Source organism: Ammospiza nelsoni, chromosome Z, assembly GCF_027579445.1.
Source record: "Ammospiza nelsoni isolate bAmmNel1 chromosome Z, bAmmNel1.pri, whole genome shotgun sequence".
In the NCBI taxonomy this organism is placed as follows: Eukaryota; Metazoa; Chordata; class Aves; order Passeriformes; family Passerellidae; genus Ammospiza; species Ammospiza nelsoni.
In genome coordinates this window covers 35,396,696-35,416,093 of record NC_080669.1, presented here as the reverse complement: position 1 = coordinate 35,416,093, position 19,398 = coordinate 35,396,696, and the positions used below count along the sequence as shown (strand labels likewise).

At 38.3% G+C, this 19,398-nt stretch overlaps 1 protein-coding gene across 2 annotated transcripts in view; it reads right to left on the bottom strand.

The window, feature by feature from the left end:
• Window positions 1-19,398, bottom strand: part of PRUNE2 (prune homolog 2 with BCH domain) — a 103,092-nt gene that overhangs the window by 54,980 nt on the left and 28,714 nt on the right. For both annotated transcript variants that reach the window (XM_059491885.1, XM_059491884.1), the window contains one exon: window positions 893-1,051. In XM_059491885.1, coding sequence (XP_059347868.1) covers window positions 893-1,051 — 159 coding nt within the window. The remainder of the gene's footprint in view (window positions 1-892; window positions 1,052-19,398) is intronic.

Sequence of the window (19,398 nt, the reverse complement as noted above, 5' to 3'; positions counted from 1 at the left end):
CATCATGTAATACAGCCATACCTATCTCTTCCTATTAACATATTGCTTGGCCATTTCACTGTAGCATCCTTATTACAATCCCCAAATAGATGATGCATTACAAAAGAGGATCAAGACAAAATATTTGCTGTAAGATTGGTCAGAAATTATACCACTTGACTTTTTGGTTCACTTCTGGTTAGAAAATCCAAATAAAATGTTTGGCTGTTTCCTTGAGAAATCTGAGTAAAATTCATGCAATTAATTTGTGAATGTACTTCTAGAATGGGGTAATTATATTAATAAAATAAATAAATGCATTTATATTGGCCTTGAAAACCATGGAATCACTTAGCCTCCCAAAAATCATATGTTTTCAAGACTGACAAAAAGGTTCAGAAAGTTGCCGCTGAGATAGTCTCTTCCATCTGGGGATAAATATAGTTTTTAAAAATGGAAAGCATCTAGCTCTGGAAAAATGTACACAATAATAATAATTTGTTTTGATTTCAGAGTTTGAATTCTTTAGGAATAACATATACATATATGAGTTCTGGTCTTTACCACTTACAAGGTGTTTGCTTATCACTCATTGCCAAAGACACATTTGTGTACAAACCCAAGTCAAAACTGGGGGAAAAACCATTATAACTGAATTGAAAATTCTTGCCCTTTCAGTATTTCTCATAACCTTTTTCTATTAGCTTGGTCTGAAGCAATAATAAATACCACAATCTTTCATTCTCTTACCATATAAATAATGCAGCCATTTCAAATAGCTGCTAAGTTGCTGGTCAACTGTTGCTATGTTTTGAAGTCACTTAATTAATCAACATCTTGATATAGACTACTTAAAAAAACCGCAACATTTTTTTTCCAGGAAAAACATTTGATTCTTTTTCCAGGTACTTACTTGATTGCCTAGCTCTACATTTTCCGAGTATACTGCTACTTGTTGTTTTGTTTGCTTCTGATCTGACAAGCAGTTGGCCAAAATGACAAGTACATCAAACCCATATTTATCTATGAATGCTTTCAGATCACCAATGAGACTCCTGTGTAATATGCAGTCCTGAAAAACATTAAAAAATTAAAAGAAATGTCAGCAACTTTTCTGGTTCTTTTCATCCAAATATGTTGTAAAAATAGCTGTAAATGTTAAAAAGCATCAGCAGGTCTAACAAGCAAGAAAAATCCATTTCACTCATCAAAATAACCATGTACCTAATAAAAATCAAGAACCAGTCCCATAGCACAGTAATGGAAGAACACTAGCATACTAAATGCAGGTTTTGCCTTCCTAAAGGAGGCACCTTCTGCTGGTGAAACATAATTCTTACTTCTTCCTGCTACCCGGTTTTGCAACATTAATTAAAAGCACTCCAAGCTCTAGTGTATACCCATGATAAAGAAACTGGGCAAAGGGAGTAGGTGACTCGCATGGATGAGCATGGAACTTCCACTAAAACTCAGACTCAAGAAAGAAATATATGCAACGTGGAAGAAGGGACAGGCCACACACGGAAGGACTCCAGGAACATCGAGTTGCAGGGATACAACAAGGAAGGCCAAGACCCACTTGCAACTGAGTCTGGCAAGGGACATCAAGGACAGCAATAATGGCTTCTACAATTTTATCAGCAGCAAAAGAAAGATTAGGCAAAATGCAGGGCCGCTGCAGAATCAGATGGATGTTCTGGTGACGGAAGACACAGAGAAGGTAAAATTACTGAATGTCTTCTTTGCTTGTCTTTACTGTTGAGACCAGCCCTCAAGAGTCCCAGACTTCAGCAGTAAGAGAGGAAGGCTGGAGAAAGGAAGGCCTCCCCTTGGCTGTCAAGGGTTGGGTTAGAGATCAGCTAGGCAGACTTAACACCTTAAATTCATGGGATCCATCCACAGGTGATGAGAGAGCCTGGCAGATGTCCATTTGCTGCTTTCCATCATCTCTGAAAAATCATGGAGAATGGGAGAATTGCCTGATGATTCAAGGAAGGCCAATGTCACTCTTGTCTTCAAAAATGACACAGAGACATGGGAAACTACCAGCCAGCCAGCCAGCCAGCCTGCCTCACCTCAGTTCCTGGAAAGGTGATGGAACAGATCATTCTGGAGACCATCAAAAAGCATACAGAAGACAAGGTCATCAGGAACACAGGAACAGTAAGGATGGATTCGCTGAAAGCAAACCAGATTGGATAGACAGATAATCTGATAGACCTCTGTGATGGCATGGCAGGATGGGTCGACAATAGGAGAGCAGTGGATGTTGCCTACCTCAGCTTCAGCAAGGGTTTTTTTTTTCCTGTAACATCCTCAGAGGTAAGCTCAGGACATGCGGGTTAGAGGAATGGACAGTGAGGTGGATCAGGAACTGGCTGAAGGCAGAGCTCAAACAGTCATGATCAGTGCAGCAGAGTCCAGCAGGAGGCCTGCAGTCAGTGGTATTGCCAAAGGATCAGTACTGGGACCAATCCTACTCAACTTGTTTATTAGTGACCTGGAGGAAGGGATCAAAGGCACCCTCAGCAGGTTTGCTGGTGACTCCAAACTGGGGGCAGTGGCTGATCCACCTGAAAGCTCTGCTGCCATTCAATGGGACCTTGATCAGCTGGAGGGTTGGGCAGAGAGAAACCTGGTGAGGCTCAACAAGGGCAAGTGCCAGGTCCTGCACCTGGGCAGGAACAGCCCCAAGTGCCAGCACAGCCTGGGGCTGACCTCCTACAGAGCAGCTCTGTGGAAAAGGACCTGGGACTCCTGGTGCATCACAAGCTGCCCATGAGCCACCAGTGCCCCTGTGGCCAGGAGGGCCAACGTCATCCTGGGCTGCATTGGCAAGAGTGTGGCCAGCAGGTCAGGGAGGTGATCCTCCCCCTCCACTCAGCCCTGGTGAGGCCATTCCTGGAGTGCTGTGTCCAGTTCTGGGCTCCTCAGCACAAGGGAGACAAGGAGCTACTGGAGAGGGTCCAGTGGAGAGCCACAAGGATGATCAGGGGTCTGGAGCTTCTCTCTCATGAGGAGACACTCTGGGAGCTGGGATTGTTTGGTCTGGAGAAGACTGAGAGGGGATCTCACCTAAACATAGAAATATCTCAAAGGTGGGTGTCAGGAGGATGGTGCCAGACTCTTTCCAGTGGTGCCCAGAAACAAGAGAAGGAGCAATGGCCATAAACTGAAACACAGGAAGTTTCACCTCAAAAAGAGGAAGAATTTCTTTACACTGAGGGTGGCAGAGCACTGAACAGCTGCTGGGGAGGCTGTAGAGCCTCCCTACCTGGAGACATTAAAAGCCCGCCTGCACATGTTCCTGTGTCACCTGCTCTCGGTGACCCTGCTGTGGCAGGGGGCTTGGACTGGATGATCTTGAGAGGTCCTCTCCAACCTAAACAATTCTGTGATTCTGTTATACTGGTCTATTGCTATTTCTTGAATAAAACCCAGGTTTTTGTTAGAAAAATAAATACTTAATGAAATTTGTCATGCCAATATTTCATCTAAAAAAACCAAACATTAAAACAATAGTATTGAGAAGCAAAATTCACAAGCTAATTTAATTTTGCAGTCCTTCATATGTATCCATGATGATGTTACCCTACTGCAACTGCAACAGATCCCCTTGTTCCTGCTCTTTGAATTGTGCAAATATTAAAAAAAAAAAAAAAATACACACACACACAAGTAAGAACTGAGGCAAAGTATTTTTATATTCCTTGTATCAAAAAAGTTGTCTTCTTTCACACACACCCCCACCAAATACACAGGAGGTAAACTTTTGTGTTTCCTATTCTCATTAATACTTGGACTAGCCCACTTACATAGGACTTGAAACATAAACCATACATCACCTTTCTCAGCTGAGAACATAATGCACAAAGTATAAATATCTTTTTTCAGCTCTCATTTCTGATAACTAGTGCTCAACAAAGACGTAGAAATTTCAATTTCTCCTTTATGTTTCTGCTGTTTGTATTAAAATAATTTTTTGTCATCTTCTAGCCAAGACTTCTTTTGATGCTGCCAAGCTACACTGGCCTTGAATAAACAGCAGTTCATCATGAACACGGCACAAGTGTATGTGCAGACTGGCACGTTATTCTCCTGCATCGGTCTCTTACCTAATAATTACTGTTTTGATTACAAATATATAAACACAATTTATTAATCTACTCAACTGTGTCCACAAAATGCATCACCCTCCAAGTTAAACTTATAAAGAAAAATCTTGTTTGTCAAATGCTTTGGAAGTAGATTCCTTTCTGCAACTAGAGATTAAGTTTCCCGTTGATGTTTGGATAGCACCTTAAAATGAAGTTTATGTGAAATTCACACAGATTAATGCACCAACAGTCAGCTGCCAGTTTATTGGTGGACATTCATATGTGAAATCTGAATAGAGAGTTATGATGAGGAATTATTCTGAAAAAGCTTTGAATATCTAAACCAGTAAAATCTTGTGAAGACACAAGTACTGGGTAGATTAGAAACAGTTCCAAAATGTCCTTGAGCATGGAAAAGTCACTTCAATTATCCCATTACTAACTGCAGCTGGAACAATTAAAATCGATTCAAATAAAAAAAATCTGAACTACAGCAGATTCAAAACCATCTAAAAATTCCTGATAACTCACCTAAACAATGTTAGTTTATTCTTTTAAAGTAGTACCAGCAACAAAGTTCAGATACTCCCTTCCCAGGCATTCAAACATTCAAGTAAATAATGACAGTTGCAAACAAGTCTTAAAAACTACAAAGGCCATATACTGAAAGACATGATAGATATATGGACTCTCCTATGAATTTTATAACCTAAATTACCAAGAACTTATTACAAATGCTTACAGAAAATGAAAAATTTCTTTCAGAAATGAAAAACTGCAAGTAATTTCAACAGTTAAGCTAGTACATCCCAAATTAATTACATCCATTTAAAATATGCTTTTGATTAATAAGTATAGCCTGAGATATACTGACATAGCTAAACAATGACAAAGGTCAGTTAACTGGTCATTTTTATATTCTTCTTTTCTTGTACTAACATGTGCTGGCTGAAGTATTAGGTAATATTCACATAGTATACAGCAGATAAACAGTGTACATAAATATTGTTAGCTGTTATAATGTTGTTATAATGCCCTCTAAGTATCTTATAAACAAAAAAATGAATTGTTAGCATACTTGAAATATATGTACTTGAAATAAACAGAATCTAGTAGTACATATATTTTGCATAGTTAACAGCAGTGTAACTACTGGAGTAATTTAGTGTCATAACACGTAATAAAATGGTTCTTTTGTCTAACGCACATAAATAGCTTCTGCTGTAACACAGCAATATAATGTGCATTCTAAAATTTAAAAATATTTTTTGTATCAGTTAGGTGAGCAGAATGAGAAAGTTGAAGAAATCCAAAGACTTTTGAAGGAATTTTGAACATGAACTATTTAGTAATTATGTATTTTTGTTGAGAAATACCATTTTATGTAAGTTCTATACTGTTGGGAAATTTCTTTCTCGGAAACTGTATTTTCATTCTTGATTCTCAAGAATTTCTTTTTAAGTTTAACAGATAATGTAACTATAAACATGGATGATCCTTTAAAAGAGGCAAAATATCAAAGAAATATCTGAAGAGAATCTTAACTTCTCTGTCTCTTGCAACACTGATTCATGAAATCAACAGCCAATTACCCAAGTGATCACTGCAAGTGTACATTACACACACTTCTGACTCTTCTAAGCTAACTGTGTCAATATTAACCTGACCAAATTAAGAACAAACTGTCTCTTTTGTTCTTCACACTTCTCACATGGGGAGCACAATATGGCTTTTGTCAGAGGTGCTCCATCATTTTGGCTCAAGGAAACTGTCAGTACAGTTTGGGATTCGTTATTCATGGGCAGATACCCTGATGAGTCTAATGAAGCCTTTCTGCTGACAACTCATTTGCTAAAAATACCCAACCATCACAAAATATAAATGAGGAATATCGTATCCCATTACAATTTTCACAACTGATGCAATTATCACAATACAGAAGTCATACATACTGCTACTGCATTCTCTTAATATTTCATGGTCGGGACTTCTGCATTCCAGTTTATTTCTATGTGATCACTGATAAAACTTTATGACATATTTAAATTGCAATATAATAGGGTAAACACCAAAGATACAGCACACACGCAGAGCTAACAGGCTGTGTGCCATTTGTTGTAAATCCAGCTAATTACTAGAAGCCCCCTCCTTTTAAAAAAAAAAATTTAAAAGAAAGACAAAAGAGTGCAGAAAAATACTCCATTTTTCATAAGGTTTTCAGGTAAAGGTCAGTAAAAACTGAAAGAACAGTATAAACAGTATGATGTATACCACACTCCAGAAAAACAAACAATCATATTTTTTGTTTTATCTCTTTTTTTCTTCTATCAACACCGCTGGTAAAAATGCTCTATTAAAAATCCCTACCTTCTCTGTAAGGAAAGACTGTATTTTTCTATCATGCATTTCAATGTACCAAATAGCAGCTCTTCTGCACAATCTTCTGGAAAGAACAAAAACAGGAGCAAAATCTGCTTTCCTTGTGTCAACAGTTTCCAAAGCCAAAAAAGGTATTAGGTCCTAAACTAAAGAGTAGAAGAATGGGCATCTTTGAGCCTTGTTATCTTGCTCTATGACTGACTACCTAAGTGACACATTCACCTTTAGGTATTCCAAACTTAAGTTGGAATGAATTTGAACTGGAAATACTATAGCATTGTGGAAAGCTCATATTGAATAATGCAATGAGTGCCTATTTAGCACTCACATCCCTTAGTACTGATGATGGCTGTGTTTTTACAGTCTATTTCATTAAAGGCAGAGTAATAAAAAAAAAAAAAAAGAAAAAAAGAAAGCAAAGAAAAAATAGGAATTCCTCTTTAATAAAAAAAAATTAGTAAGCTTTGTTCAATTAAAGTATGTTTAGACAGGTTCATAATGGAAAGAGTGTCTTTTCTACAGCATTGGTGCATTTCATCATAGTATCCTAGCAAAGATCCATTCTTTATGAATTCAGATTGCAGCTAAACAGGTTTTACTTGCATTTGATACAGGCACAAATTCTGTATATTCAAATTCAGGCTTGTCCATTTTAACCTGTGTTTAAGTAGAACTTACAAAGACTCACATGGTTTTTGTGCATTTAGCACAGCACATGATTTCTGGGCAAGACTGTGAAATCTCAATTCATTCATAAAACCTGAGGTAGAAAAATTTTGCTTAGGTGTACTGCCAAACTGCAGTTTCATTATTCCCCATTTACAGAACTAGCTGAGACAACTCTGAATTTAGCACCTGGGGTACAGCATCTTACAGTATCCTAAAATGCATTCTGATATACATGTAACATAAGGATATCATCACGGCCCATTTGGCTTAAAACATTCTTCCTAGAGTTGGAATACCTACCTTCAGTGTCTATCACTGCCACACACCTAAGGAACACAATTTCTTATCCATAAGCAAGGCAGCCCCGCATAGGTGCTGAGGTGTAAAACCAAGTATGAAATACAACAGTGAAAAATGCTCCCCGGCGTCAGTGGGGTTTGTGCACACGTACTCAAAATACATGGCAGCTCAGAAGGGCTGGAGATGAAGCCCTGTTAAGGCACTGCCACTACTGCACAACATAAACATTGAGTGCACTAGCCTAAAGACATTAACAAACAGAGGTAACAGTCTGCACACTCCTGTGTATCTAATCATAGTATTAGAGTGCTGGGACCTCATTATCTAGAAGAAAAAAAAGTTTTGCAGCAGTACAGGAGTCAGAGAATATCAAAGTACATCATGCAGTCTTGTGTAGAGATGAAAGTACTCATTTATTTCCATCTCTAAAGGAAGAAATTCAAAGTGCTTGTAATTTGTCTCATTATTAGTGGATGTTTTCTGTAATAGGAAAACCGTGACTGATAAAGATAAAGCTTCCAGTTTTCTGGTAGTTAAAGGGTAAGTAGTTTGGACTTGCTAAAAATGCAAAGTAAATTAAAATATATAGAAGTAATTTTCAAGTTTAACAGCTTAAATGACACCTTCCTTTTCAATCTGTCTTTAAAACTCTACCTCTGTAAAACAAGTGAAGGGACCAATGAGAAAACTTACAATCATAGCAGTATGACTTCTGGTCCAACTACATAAGTATAGAGAAATGTACTCCCTCCAGATAATTTTAAAGGTTGAAGAAAACATGATTTTTTTTTTTTTGGTGAAAGTACATGGAGAGGAAAGTCTTTTATTTTTAAACCACAAGTATACAAAGCCTAAAAGTAAAGGCAACTGCTTATGCACCATACTTATAAGCAAGGACTCCTCACAGAAAATATGCACGAAATATGTACAAAATTAAAATAAATATCTCCACACTGAAGTATAGCATAGTTTATACAATCTAATAATTATTTGCCTCAAAAATTTAGAGGAGAAAAAGAAGCATTATTTTTATTGATCAATAAGCTATGTGGACATAGCCTGTAATACACTTTTTTTATTCTCCTTTATATTATTCTGTTTTCTGATTCTAGGTTAAGAACTTGCATCTTATTTTTCCATAGCTTGTAAATCAATTAAAAAATACTGAAAAAGACACAACCTATCACTTCAGTTACAAGGTTCATTTAGTCACATACAATATTTGATTTCACTGTTGACTGATTAGCAAGGGGTAACAAGCAAAAGGCTGAATAGACAGAGTGATGAATTAAAACATAAGAAACATCACAACTATACATATACTGACCAGGAGCTGTCTCTTTTAGCCAGCTAAGTCTCAGGTGTAAGGTTATACATAATAATTCATACCTTACAAAATAATCCCCATGCAAACATGATAATGCAAAAACACATTTCTGGCTGTCAAGAAAATTTCTGGCAAAATTAATCAACCATTCATCCATTCAGGCTCTTTGCATATCCTTTTGTCAAGGAGGGAATACTAAGAGATTTCTTTCCTCTTTCACGCGCTCATTGCAATGGTTTGTAAAATCCATCAAGCCTGAGTTGATTTATTGAACTGTCTCTTAGCTCAGCAGTGTAACTATAGCAAATGAACTGGTAACTTCTTAAAAAACAGCAGTGATTCAACAATATCTGGTTTATTTGACTCCTTCTAACTTCAGATTAGCAATTTCTTAAAGGCACTAACTTGCATTATTTAGTACTTCCAGCTGCAATTTTATACCAACACAATTTTGTTTGTACTGCCCCACATTTTTAATATTATGTTTTGACATTTGACAAAAGCATTTTTGATTTATAACTGATGTAAGACTCTACCTAAATCTTCACATCTTCATGCCAGCTAGTATGCTTCTATTGCTACTCAGTAAAGCTTTCAAATTTAAATATAATACTGCTGTGTACTATTATGTGAGCCATCTCCCTCATTAGGCTATGAATACTGAAAACTAATTACCCCCACCTATTTCTTTAATTACACAGACAACTTTGCATGCATACTCAACTGTTTTTGTATTTATTTATTCCCATCCCTAGTAATGAGAATTGTTATAAAAAGTAGTTAAGGCACAAAAGACAGAGATATGCCAAGCCATTTGAAGCACATGGATTTTATTGCTACGCATCGTCCATTGAACCCCATGAAGCACATTTATCACTCACCAGCTTTGCATTTTTCTTCATAAAGATATATGACCTTTGCCTATTAGATTTCATTAGCAGGGCACCATACAAGGCTCGTCTGCAGATGACAGGATAGAAAGCTAAACAACCTCGCCTGAAGGATTTGTGAGAACAAGCCCATCTTCAATCTTTGTCCCTGGGAGGCACTTCTAACACCTGCCAACCACAGCACTATCATCAGAAAAACATTTAGAGATTTATCTTCAGGCTGGTGATTATAAGAGATAATTTGTTTGGAGTATGGATAAAGTTGGTCTAGCATAAACAAACTACAAGCTCAAATTATACGACGAACCTCATTAACTATTGATTTAACCACTGCAAATCCATGAACAAATGTTGTATCAAAATGTTAATTCTTCATGAAAATATAATAAAAAACAAAATGCCAAGGCAGGATGGCAGGCTATTTTCAGTGCACTTTTAATGTTTGCAGCTTAAACTGGAAATGGAGATTTGCTTTTTTTATAACATGGACAAGACTATACTATAGTGATTTTCTCTTAACATGGAGTTTTGTCTGGCAAGAAGTGCTAGATCTTTTCAGTTACTGCCACTATAGAGGGATGAAGGAGTGTTTTCTCTCCAGCTTTCAGGAACACTTCTTTTGTTTTGAGACAGCAAGACTAGATGAACCATTAGAAACACCTTCAATAGCAAGAAGATAGAAGTATTATAAATGGATGCCATCACAGCCAGACAGACTGAAAATTATATATTCATTGATACTTTCTATATTACAGATATCACACATATCCTATGTTCCACAACAGGAAAGGCCTTTCTCCTAATCTTTGAAAATTATTTAAACTCAAGCTTAAAATAAACTCTCTCAGTCTTCAGCCAATAGTATATTTAAAAATAATACAGCTGCATTATTCCTGAGGTCTATTTTTGAGGGGGAAAAGTTGGGGCTTTTCCTTCTTTCGTAATACAGCGGCATTCAGGCCTGTCCCCTCTTTGGTAACAGAGAGAAAAAATGCTGTCAGACTTCCTGCTGTAATCCAAAGAGAAGAGCCACAAAATATTTCCACCTGATGTTGGTGGAATATGGCCTAGGAGAATTCCACTGCACCAGCTCTGACAGCAACACAATTCGTTAATATGCCCATCCTGAGAGCTCATTTGTGCAGAGAAGGTAGAAGGAAACAAGCAGACCTCTTACACTCCAGCAGTCTAAACAAATAATTCAGTGTGACTTGCACTTAATAACAAAATATCAGTACTTTTAACACTATTATTACTGTAGAAACAGCAGACATCCTTTGAAAGGAACTCAAAAACTTTCAGGTAAAACATTCAAAATAAGAAGAAATTGTGAAAATATTTTCATGGGATGACATTATCTCTCATTACTAATAGCCTCTGGACAGGAATGGTATTGATTGCAAAATTATTAGTTTATCAGTAAAAAAACTAAGGCAAAATGGCATAATCTCCTGGGGAAGACAGTGTTCCTGACCCACCAACATAGCCATTCAAAGTTACATGGCAATTTTAGCTTTTCCTTTTACTTTTTACCTGTTTTTTCCCTTGTCAACTCACAATGTTACTTCAGGAATAAACCATAGTTATTTAACTATTAAAGCCATTTCACTCCATATATATAGACAAGAAAATGATGCTGCAAGATAATTGATAAAAAATGTTAAAAATCAGCTGATAACACATCTAAAGAGCCATTTGTGCAGAATTCAGTTACATCACTTCTAATATATTCTAAGTTGTTAATATGTCATTTTTTGATTGTTTCATCAAATTTCAGTAGTCAGTGAAGTTTTCTTTTTCATCTAGCTACATCTTTGCCTTTCTAAAGCAGCTGTTTGATTCCTCACAGTCTTTTGACTGCAAATAATTTTTCTCAAAAAATTTACTTCTTTCATTAATGCTCTTGACTCCAAAATACTATTTTCTCCTACAGGTTTTCTTCCTCCAGTGCTGAAAATTCTTGACTTACATAATTTTTGCTTTTGCTATTACTTGTCATGAACACTCTTGTTCCCACTTTCAACTTCTCCTTCCTATTACCCCAAATCTCTCTAGATGCAAAATACAGTTTCACACTGAGGTACAATGCTCTTTAATTACATTTCAGTCTTTTTTATACATTTATCCTTTGGTTCACAACAAATGCTCCCTTTCTGCACCACAGATCCACATTTTGAAAAACAGTTTCCCTTCATATGGGAAAATTCAAACAGTAATTATTATCTTTAGATGTTCAATTTGCAAGCCTGAACAAAAAGGCCTATTCAGAATTTCACAAACTAAAAGTTAATGGAAATCCTCTCACTGACTTCACAGGATTTGGCACATGCCACATGTAAGAATTCTCCCAATCATATCCGTGGTGATATTCATAATATTGCATAGGAACTCAAATTTAGCAAAAGGCCCTTCTTGGAAGTAAAAGTTCCCTGCTAAAAATTTAATTTAGAAATGCATTTTCAATTATTTTGATTAAGTCACTTTTGCACTGTATACTAAATCACTGGCACTTTGGTTGACCACCCATAGTGTCAATATGGAGCAACTGTCTGGAATACAACTGAAGACAAAAAAGAATTCTTCATTCAGTTTATCTCCCTGCTGTGGGAAGCTGAACACCTTCCTCCAAAATACATGAACAAACAAGGATCAATGTATTCCCAGTGCAATTGGCTTTAGCCTCATCTGCAGTGAGCCTAACTAGGAACTAGAAATTGAACAGAGATGGTCAAAGGCTGTACACCAAACTTTTCCACCCCCAAAAAATTCCAGACAAGAGTAGCAATTCAGTTTCTTCTAATTAATTTAAGTTTCCTATGGATTCTTCTAATAAGCACTTACAGTTATGCAAACAAAATGCCTTTAGCAACTCGTTTGTTAAACAGTCAGCTCCTTCAGAAGAGAAAACAGTCATTACCAACAGAAGCAAAACAGGATAAAACAAAGTTTTTTGCTGATGCCTGCCAGGCGACTCACACTTGTTTACCCAAGGCTGAAGTTAGCTGTGGCACGCTTGTCTCTGTTTTACAGTAACTAAGAGGACAGCTTTGCTACTGAGATGGTTCTATTTCCTGAGAACCAAGTACAAGCTTTCTGTAAGGCTGCTTTTGGAACTACAGAACCAAGTTCTCCAACATACATGTTTTCTTCAGGTTGTATCCTTCAGGAAGGTATTCTTTGCTCTCTCACTAGACAAACAGAAGTGAAAAATGAGATGCAAAGCAAAAGAGTACCCTAAAATTTACCTGAAGTAACCACTCAGAGACACAAGACTGCTCTGGGGATTCTGGCATGTAAATCCAGTTAAACAATCACCCAAAAGAACTGGAATACATTTCATATTGTTCTAGTTCTACTTGATACTTACATGAAATACTCAATGTTTAAAAGGAATTTTATGACTAGGAGTTTGTCAAAAAATAAAAAGGTTTTTTTGCCGATGAACAATAACACGGGGATTTTGTTTGGGTCAGTAAACAAAAATGTGCTTTAAGCTTTAATATTACAGGAAAAGTGGCATGCAAAATCATTTTGTTCCAATACGTTCAGCAGCCAGGTCAATTAATTTCCATAATCTTCGGCTGTATCAGTACCGCCCCTGCAGCATAACACAAGTCTCAAATGGGCTTTACCAACTTACTGGCAATCACACCATGTGCACTAGTGACTCCAGCTAGCACAACTGGCTCTGCTCGCACCATTACAGCCTTCTTCCATTAACTTAAATCTTGAGCCAAGACTAAACATGTGCTTACTCTCTGCATCATGACTGCAATCACTCATGGAGACTGAATCATCTTTCTAACACACTAGTAGGTACTTCTCAGCAATAACGTATTATCAGGACCATGTAGTAGATGCTAAGTAATAAGGAAAAGGCTCTTCTAACAACACTAAGAGAGTGCATCATTTAATAGTGTATCTGCTACATTAATATAGTTTTAGTCCCTTGCAACTGTGTTAAGAGTAAACAGCAGTAACACAGACCTACAGCTCCCTAAGGGAACATACCAGTATCATAACGCTTAAAAAAGACGTAACTTAAAACATCCAAATTGCAAGACACAATGGTCCAGACCTAAAAGAACATAAAAGGCATGGTCTTAACCTCTCTTTATCGTGAATCACAAGCCCTGATGTTTCTCCGTTAAACAAAAGGAACTGACCATAGTCCTGCTGTATTCTTCACGAGAATAATCTTTTTACATGTAATGTGTGGTTTACCTTCACCACTATGCATCCACCAGGAAGAAGACGGAGAGTAACGACAGGAAAGAGTACAAGACACAGAATTCTTTGCCAGATCTTTTAGCAAACAGCTGCTCACAGGTATCAGGGAAGACAGAGAGGATATGATAAAGAAATGGAGAACAGATATAAGGAGAAGGACAAAAACAGGGTACCCTTTAATTTGGCTCATGAGTTGATACCAAAATAATACTCGTAGAGAATTCTCTGTTAGGTAGAGTTCATTGAGTAAACATTGAAAAATACAAGGTAGAGGAAGAAACAGGAAAGCAAATATGTACAATAGCAAGTATTACGCAATCTGAGTATGAGCATTACCAATGAAGGGAGCAGAAAAGAAATCTTGATTAAAAGACATTTAGACCTGATTTAATCTTCCTTTTTCACCCACCAGATGGTGCCCTTGCAGCATCCACGAACAAGCTAAGTCAATCTCTACTTCTGTCTACAGTCACCGACAGGTCATTCCCTGTGTTCTCATACCTGGTTCTGAAGGGACAGTTTAGCTGTATCCCTGACACTTGAACTGTTCTTAAAAGAGGAGACTTTTCAGATAGTTCTTGGCATACATATTTTTCAAAATCTCATTAGAAGTCTGACTAATTTTAGTAGCAGCATGATCTACAGGCCATACCTACCCCTATGACAGCTGGTATCCGCTGTGGTGTATGGATCTGTGAGCAGGAGAATGACAGTTTGGCATCAATTAGGAGAGCACACAAACTCTTAGAAAGCACTGGAGATTTATTTTGTTGCCTGAAACATGGTTTCTAATCTGGAAATACTTCATCTCTGCAGAGCTGTGTGTTTCTCCCACAGTGATGGAGAAAGCTTTGCATCTGTTCAGGTTAATGTGCTCCTGTTTCTCTGCTGACATCTAAATTCAAGGATACACAGCATTCTTCAAAGCTTGATTGGCACACAGAAGTAAAAAGTGTACTCAGTGTTAATCTCCTAGTCTATTATTACTGTCTTTCATAATCTACATATATTTTACAAAATTCTTTAGTAAGAAAGGCTGTCAGAGCAAATGATGCATCAAATTCAAACAGGCCATCAAGATTGCTAATGGATTTTAATAGCAGCTATTACAGCATAATGGTATTTTCCCAACAGCTGTTTGTTTATAAAATTTTCAGTTTACAAGACCTTTATGTCCAATCCCAGGAGACATCCGTCAATTCATTTATAATCATTTGGTTCAACCTACATGTAAATGCTGTCTTATTTGCACTGGGTGTGATTGTATATGTGTAGAAGACATGAGCAACTACCACAGCAATGAAAATGCTGGGGAACTTCACAAACTAAACTAATTAGTGTGTGCCTTTTGACCTTAGCAGCAAATTAAAGTGCTTTACATGTTTCTTTCTTCCCACTCCTGAACAGCTCATTGCAACTAAGGAAGAGCTGCCTGGATTACAGCCTATTTTATGTCCCAAACTGACACATGATTATTTGTTTAGTTCCATGTAGCTGCAGCTGTTAAAGATTTTAGAACATAGCACATAACTGGGCATAACTGGAGCAACTGGCCAGCAAACAATGGCTCAATGTGGCCTGCAGAAGTGGCAGAGAAGCATTAGAGGAAAAGTATCTTGACAGGCTTACAAAGCTTGATCTGATCTGGAAAACCTATCAGACACAACACCCATAAAAGCATGACTAAGATTTTTTCCCAGGTTTCTGATGATTTGGTTTGGTTTGGTATCCTGGGGGCACTTTTTGGTTGGTTTGTCGGGGTACTTCAGTGTACAAGTACATATTTTTTGGTATCTACTAGACACAAAATCAAGGAAATTTGGACCCTGGCATGCTCTTTCTATTGAGTCATATTCAGAGACGAACTGTGTGAAATCAGTGGGATTGAAAAAAATTATTCAGAAGATAACTAAAAATGGGAGCTAATTATGAACTGAGGAAAGAAAAATTGATAAATTTATTGAATGAGATTTTTTGATGCTGCACACTTAGAGATGGCTGTCTGTCCAGCTCTCTTCATGATTCTCAAGCTGCCTATGTAATATAAATTTCTGAGTAAGAGTTAATACTGAAATCTGGATAAATGCCTTTAGTATGTTTACTAATGGGTAAGATTTTTCTAGAAACATCTAGAAGTAAATAATTTTGCTTCCATGGTGTTAGCAAATACCCTACTAACAACAAGCAACTGAAAATTTTTAAGGATATAGGACAAGACAGAAAGACACACACTTCACCTTAAACACTGCCCTCTTTAAACAGCAGATGGCTCTAATTTTCCACAAAAGAAGGCTACAACTAAAATTTTCAGCCAGGACTCTCATTTCTGTCATACAGGAATAGAGGAGTTATTAGGCTGCAAACAGGATATGGATAAACAAGCTGTTAGGTGGGTGCTATTTGTGAGCAGCGTTAGGTAGCCACCCTACAAACCAGCAGTCTTCATCCATACAACAAGTACTGTCCTGGGTAATTAGCTTATAGTAAATGTCAATTACAGCAGGCTCTGTAGATTCAGATTCTACATCTGTGCCTGCTCTGTAGTCTGATATGCACTTAAACATCTCAAGCAACAACTGAAATTAGTAAAAGAAGAATTTTTTTTTTCTTGGAATGCCTTGACATTTATGGTGCTTTACGTGAGATGCACCATCCTTTCCTCCTAGTCATTTCAATACCATACCATGACTCACCATTATTATTCGGTTTACTCTGGTTTTTCACGTCCATTCTGCACAGCAGAGTTATTAGCAGTAATTTTTATGGCAGAAGAAGAATTAAAAAAGTAAAAAACAAAAAAAATGCCTCCCAAAAGAGTTATGGTCAGATCTATGGACACGGAGTTGATATGAGGAAATCAATTAGAAAACACAATCTAAATATGATGAACTAAAAACAAAAGTACTTTCTACCTCCAAATCAATACAGTAGAAGAGCTGGGCTTAACAGAAAACCACCAGTGAGATTAGACTGCAACTCATATTTATAAACCAGCTGGCCAGAACTGTGGGGGACAATAAGAGAAGTTTGTTCAAATAAGTAATGGCAATACGCAGCATAAAAATAACATTGTCCCATCACAGGGTAAGGATGGTTATCTCACAAACAGGTACATGGAGAAGGCAGAGATGTTTAATGCATTCTTTGCCTCTGTCTTCAACACTGATGACTGACCAAAGGGGTCTCAATGCCCTGAGCTGAAGGATCATGACTTCAAGAACAATCAATTCCCAATGGATCCTGACATTTTGAGGGACCTCTTGCTCCAGCTGGACCCCTACAAATCCAGTCCTGATGGGATTCATCCAATACTTCTCAAAGAGCCGCTGTCATTGCAAAGCCTCTCTCACTGATTTCTGATCAATGAGTTTTGGAAACCCAAAACTCTGAAGTCCCAGCTGACTGGAAGCTGATTTTCAACAAGACCAAGAAGGAGGACCCTGGAAAACACAGGCCTGTCAGTCTCACTTCAGTGACAGGTAGTTATGGAGAAGATTACTCTGGGGGTATTGAAAAACACCTGAAGGTCACACAGTCTTTGGTCACAGCCAGCATGGCTGCATGAGAGAAGCTGCTTTATCAAACTTGATATCCTTTCATAACAAGGTAACCCACCCAGTCGATCAAGGGAAGCCAGGTGACTTAAGCTTCCAACACTGTCTCTCACAGGATCCTTCTGGACCTACTGTGCAGCCTCAGCTGGATAAACACATCATGGCGTGGCTGAGCAGCTGGGTCACGGGTCAGGCACAAAGGGTTCCAGAGAGTGGGGTGACATCAGACTGGGGACCTGTCACCAGTGGGATTCCACAGAGCCCCATGCTCGGCCCTCTGCCCTTCAGCATCTTCATAGATGACTTGGACATGGAACTGGAAGGAATACTCAACCAGTTCCCAGAAAACAAAAAAGTGGGAGGAGCTGCTGACTCCCTCAAAAGGCAGGGAGACCCTGAAGAGAAACCTTGACAAATCAGGGGTCTGGACAATCACTAACCATATGAAGTTCAACAAGATAAAGTGCTGGATTCTGCATCTGGGATGGGGCAACCCTGGATGTATGGACAGACTGGGAATGAGGTGCTGTAAGCAGTGCCATGGAAAGGGACCTGGGGGTCCTGGCAAGTTGAACGTGGGTCAGCAGTGCCCTGGCAGCCAGGAGGGCCAACCCTGTCCTGGGGTGCATCAGGCACAGCATCACAGCTGGGCAAGGAAGGGGATTGTCCTGCTCTGCTCTGAGCTGGGGCAGCCTCACCTCCAGTGCTGGGGGCAGTTTGGGTGCCACAATACGTAAAAGGATATAAAGCTGTTGGAGAGCATCCAAAGGAGGGTAACAAGGATGGTGAAGGGCCTTGAGGAAAAGCCATATGAGGAGTGGCTGAGGTCACCTGGTCTGTTCTGCCTAGAGGAGACTGAGGGGAGCCCTCATTGTGGTCTACAACTTCCTAGTGAGGAGAAGAGGAGGGGCAGGCACTGACATCTTCTCTGTGGTGACTAGCAGGACCCAAGGGAATGGCCTGGAGTTGCGTTAGTTGCAAAGTTTACGCTGGATATTAGGAAAGGTTCTTCTCCCAGAAGCAATGGAACAGCTTCCCAGGGCAGTGGTCAGAGCACCAGCCTGAGAGAGTTCAAGACACATTTGGCACATCTTAGGCACAAGGTGTGACTCTTGGGGATGTCCTGTGTAGGGCCAGGAGTTGGACCCAATAATCCATGTGGGTGCCTTTGAACTCCACACATTCTGTGATAAAAACAGACACATCACCTAAATCCTGACTGATTATCCATAACTCACGAGCATCATACTGGAAAGAGTCTATTTTTTGATGGGAAAGTTACCTGTTGAGAACAAGCAGTGATACTTTGGCGAGGTCTCTGCAGAAAAACTTAAGGAAAAAATACTGACTCAAAATGGTATTTTCGCTGTTTGTATGTGGACCCTCCTACATCACACAATGACCACATGCCTATGAATATGATAGGCACTGAATATCTTTGATTGGTTTTCACTGAGAAATACACAAACACATGGAAGAAATATTACTTACCTGGTAGTTTTGGAACTCTGAGAAATTTGGAATTGATCGTCTATGATCACAGCATTATTTAATTTCACTGGATGCCATAAAAATGAACATTGTCTTAACTTATCTGAAAAGTGCACAGTGTATATGCAGGTGCCCTCATCTTAGTATGCCATAAGCTTCCCAATGTCTTAATTTTTCTTTGTCTCATCTCTGATTTTTCCAGAAGGTTTGTTCAAGTACTTTGCAATAAATGAGACATATTCTGAGATATCATCACAAGCAGTCTCTGCATTAGCAAGTTAGCAAAGATTATAGAGTCTTCTGGCCTATCTGTCTTGAATTGGCATGACAACACAGTGACTGGTGAATTTTCTACCTTTAGTCAAAACGAAATGTCAAGTGCAGCAAAAAATATGACTAAGAAAGCTTAAGAAAGCTAAAATAAGGGTGTGATGGGAGATGAAAGATGAGCCCTCTCCACAAAGCTTTCTTTCAAAATTCTA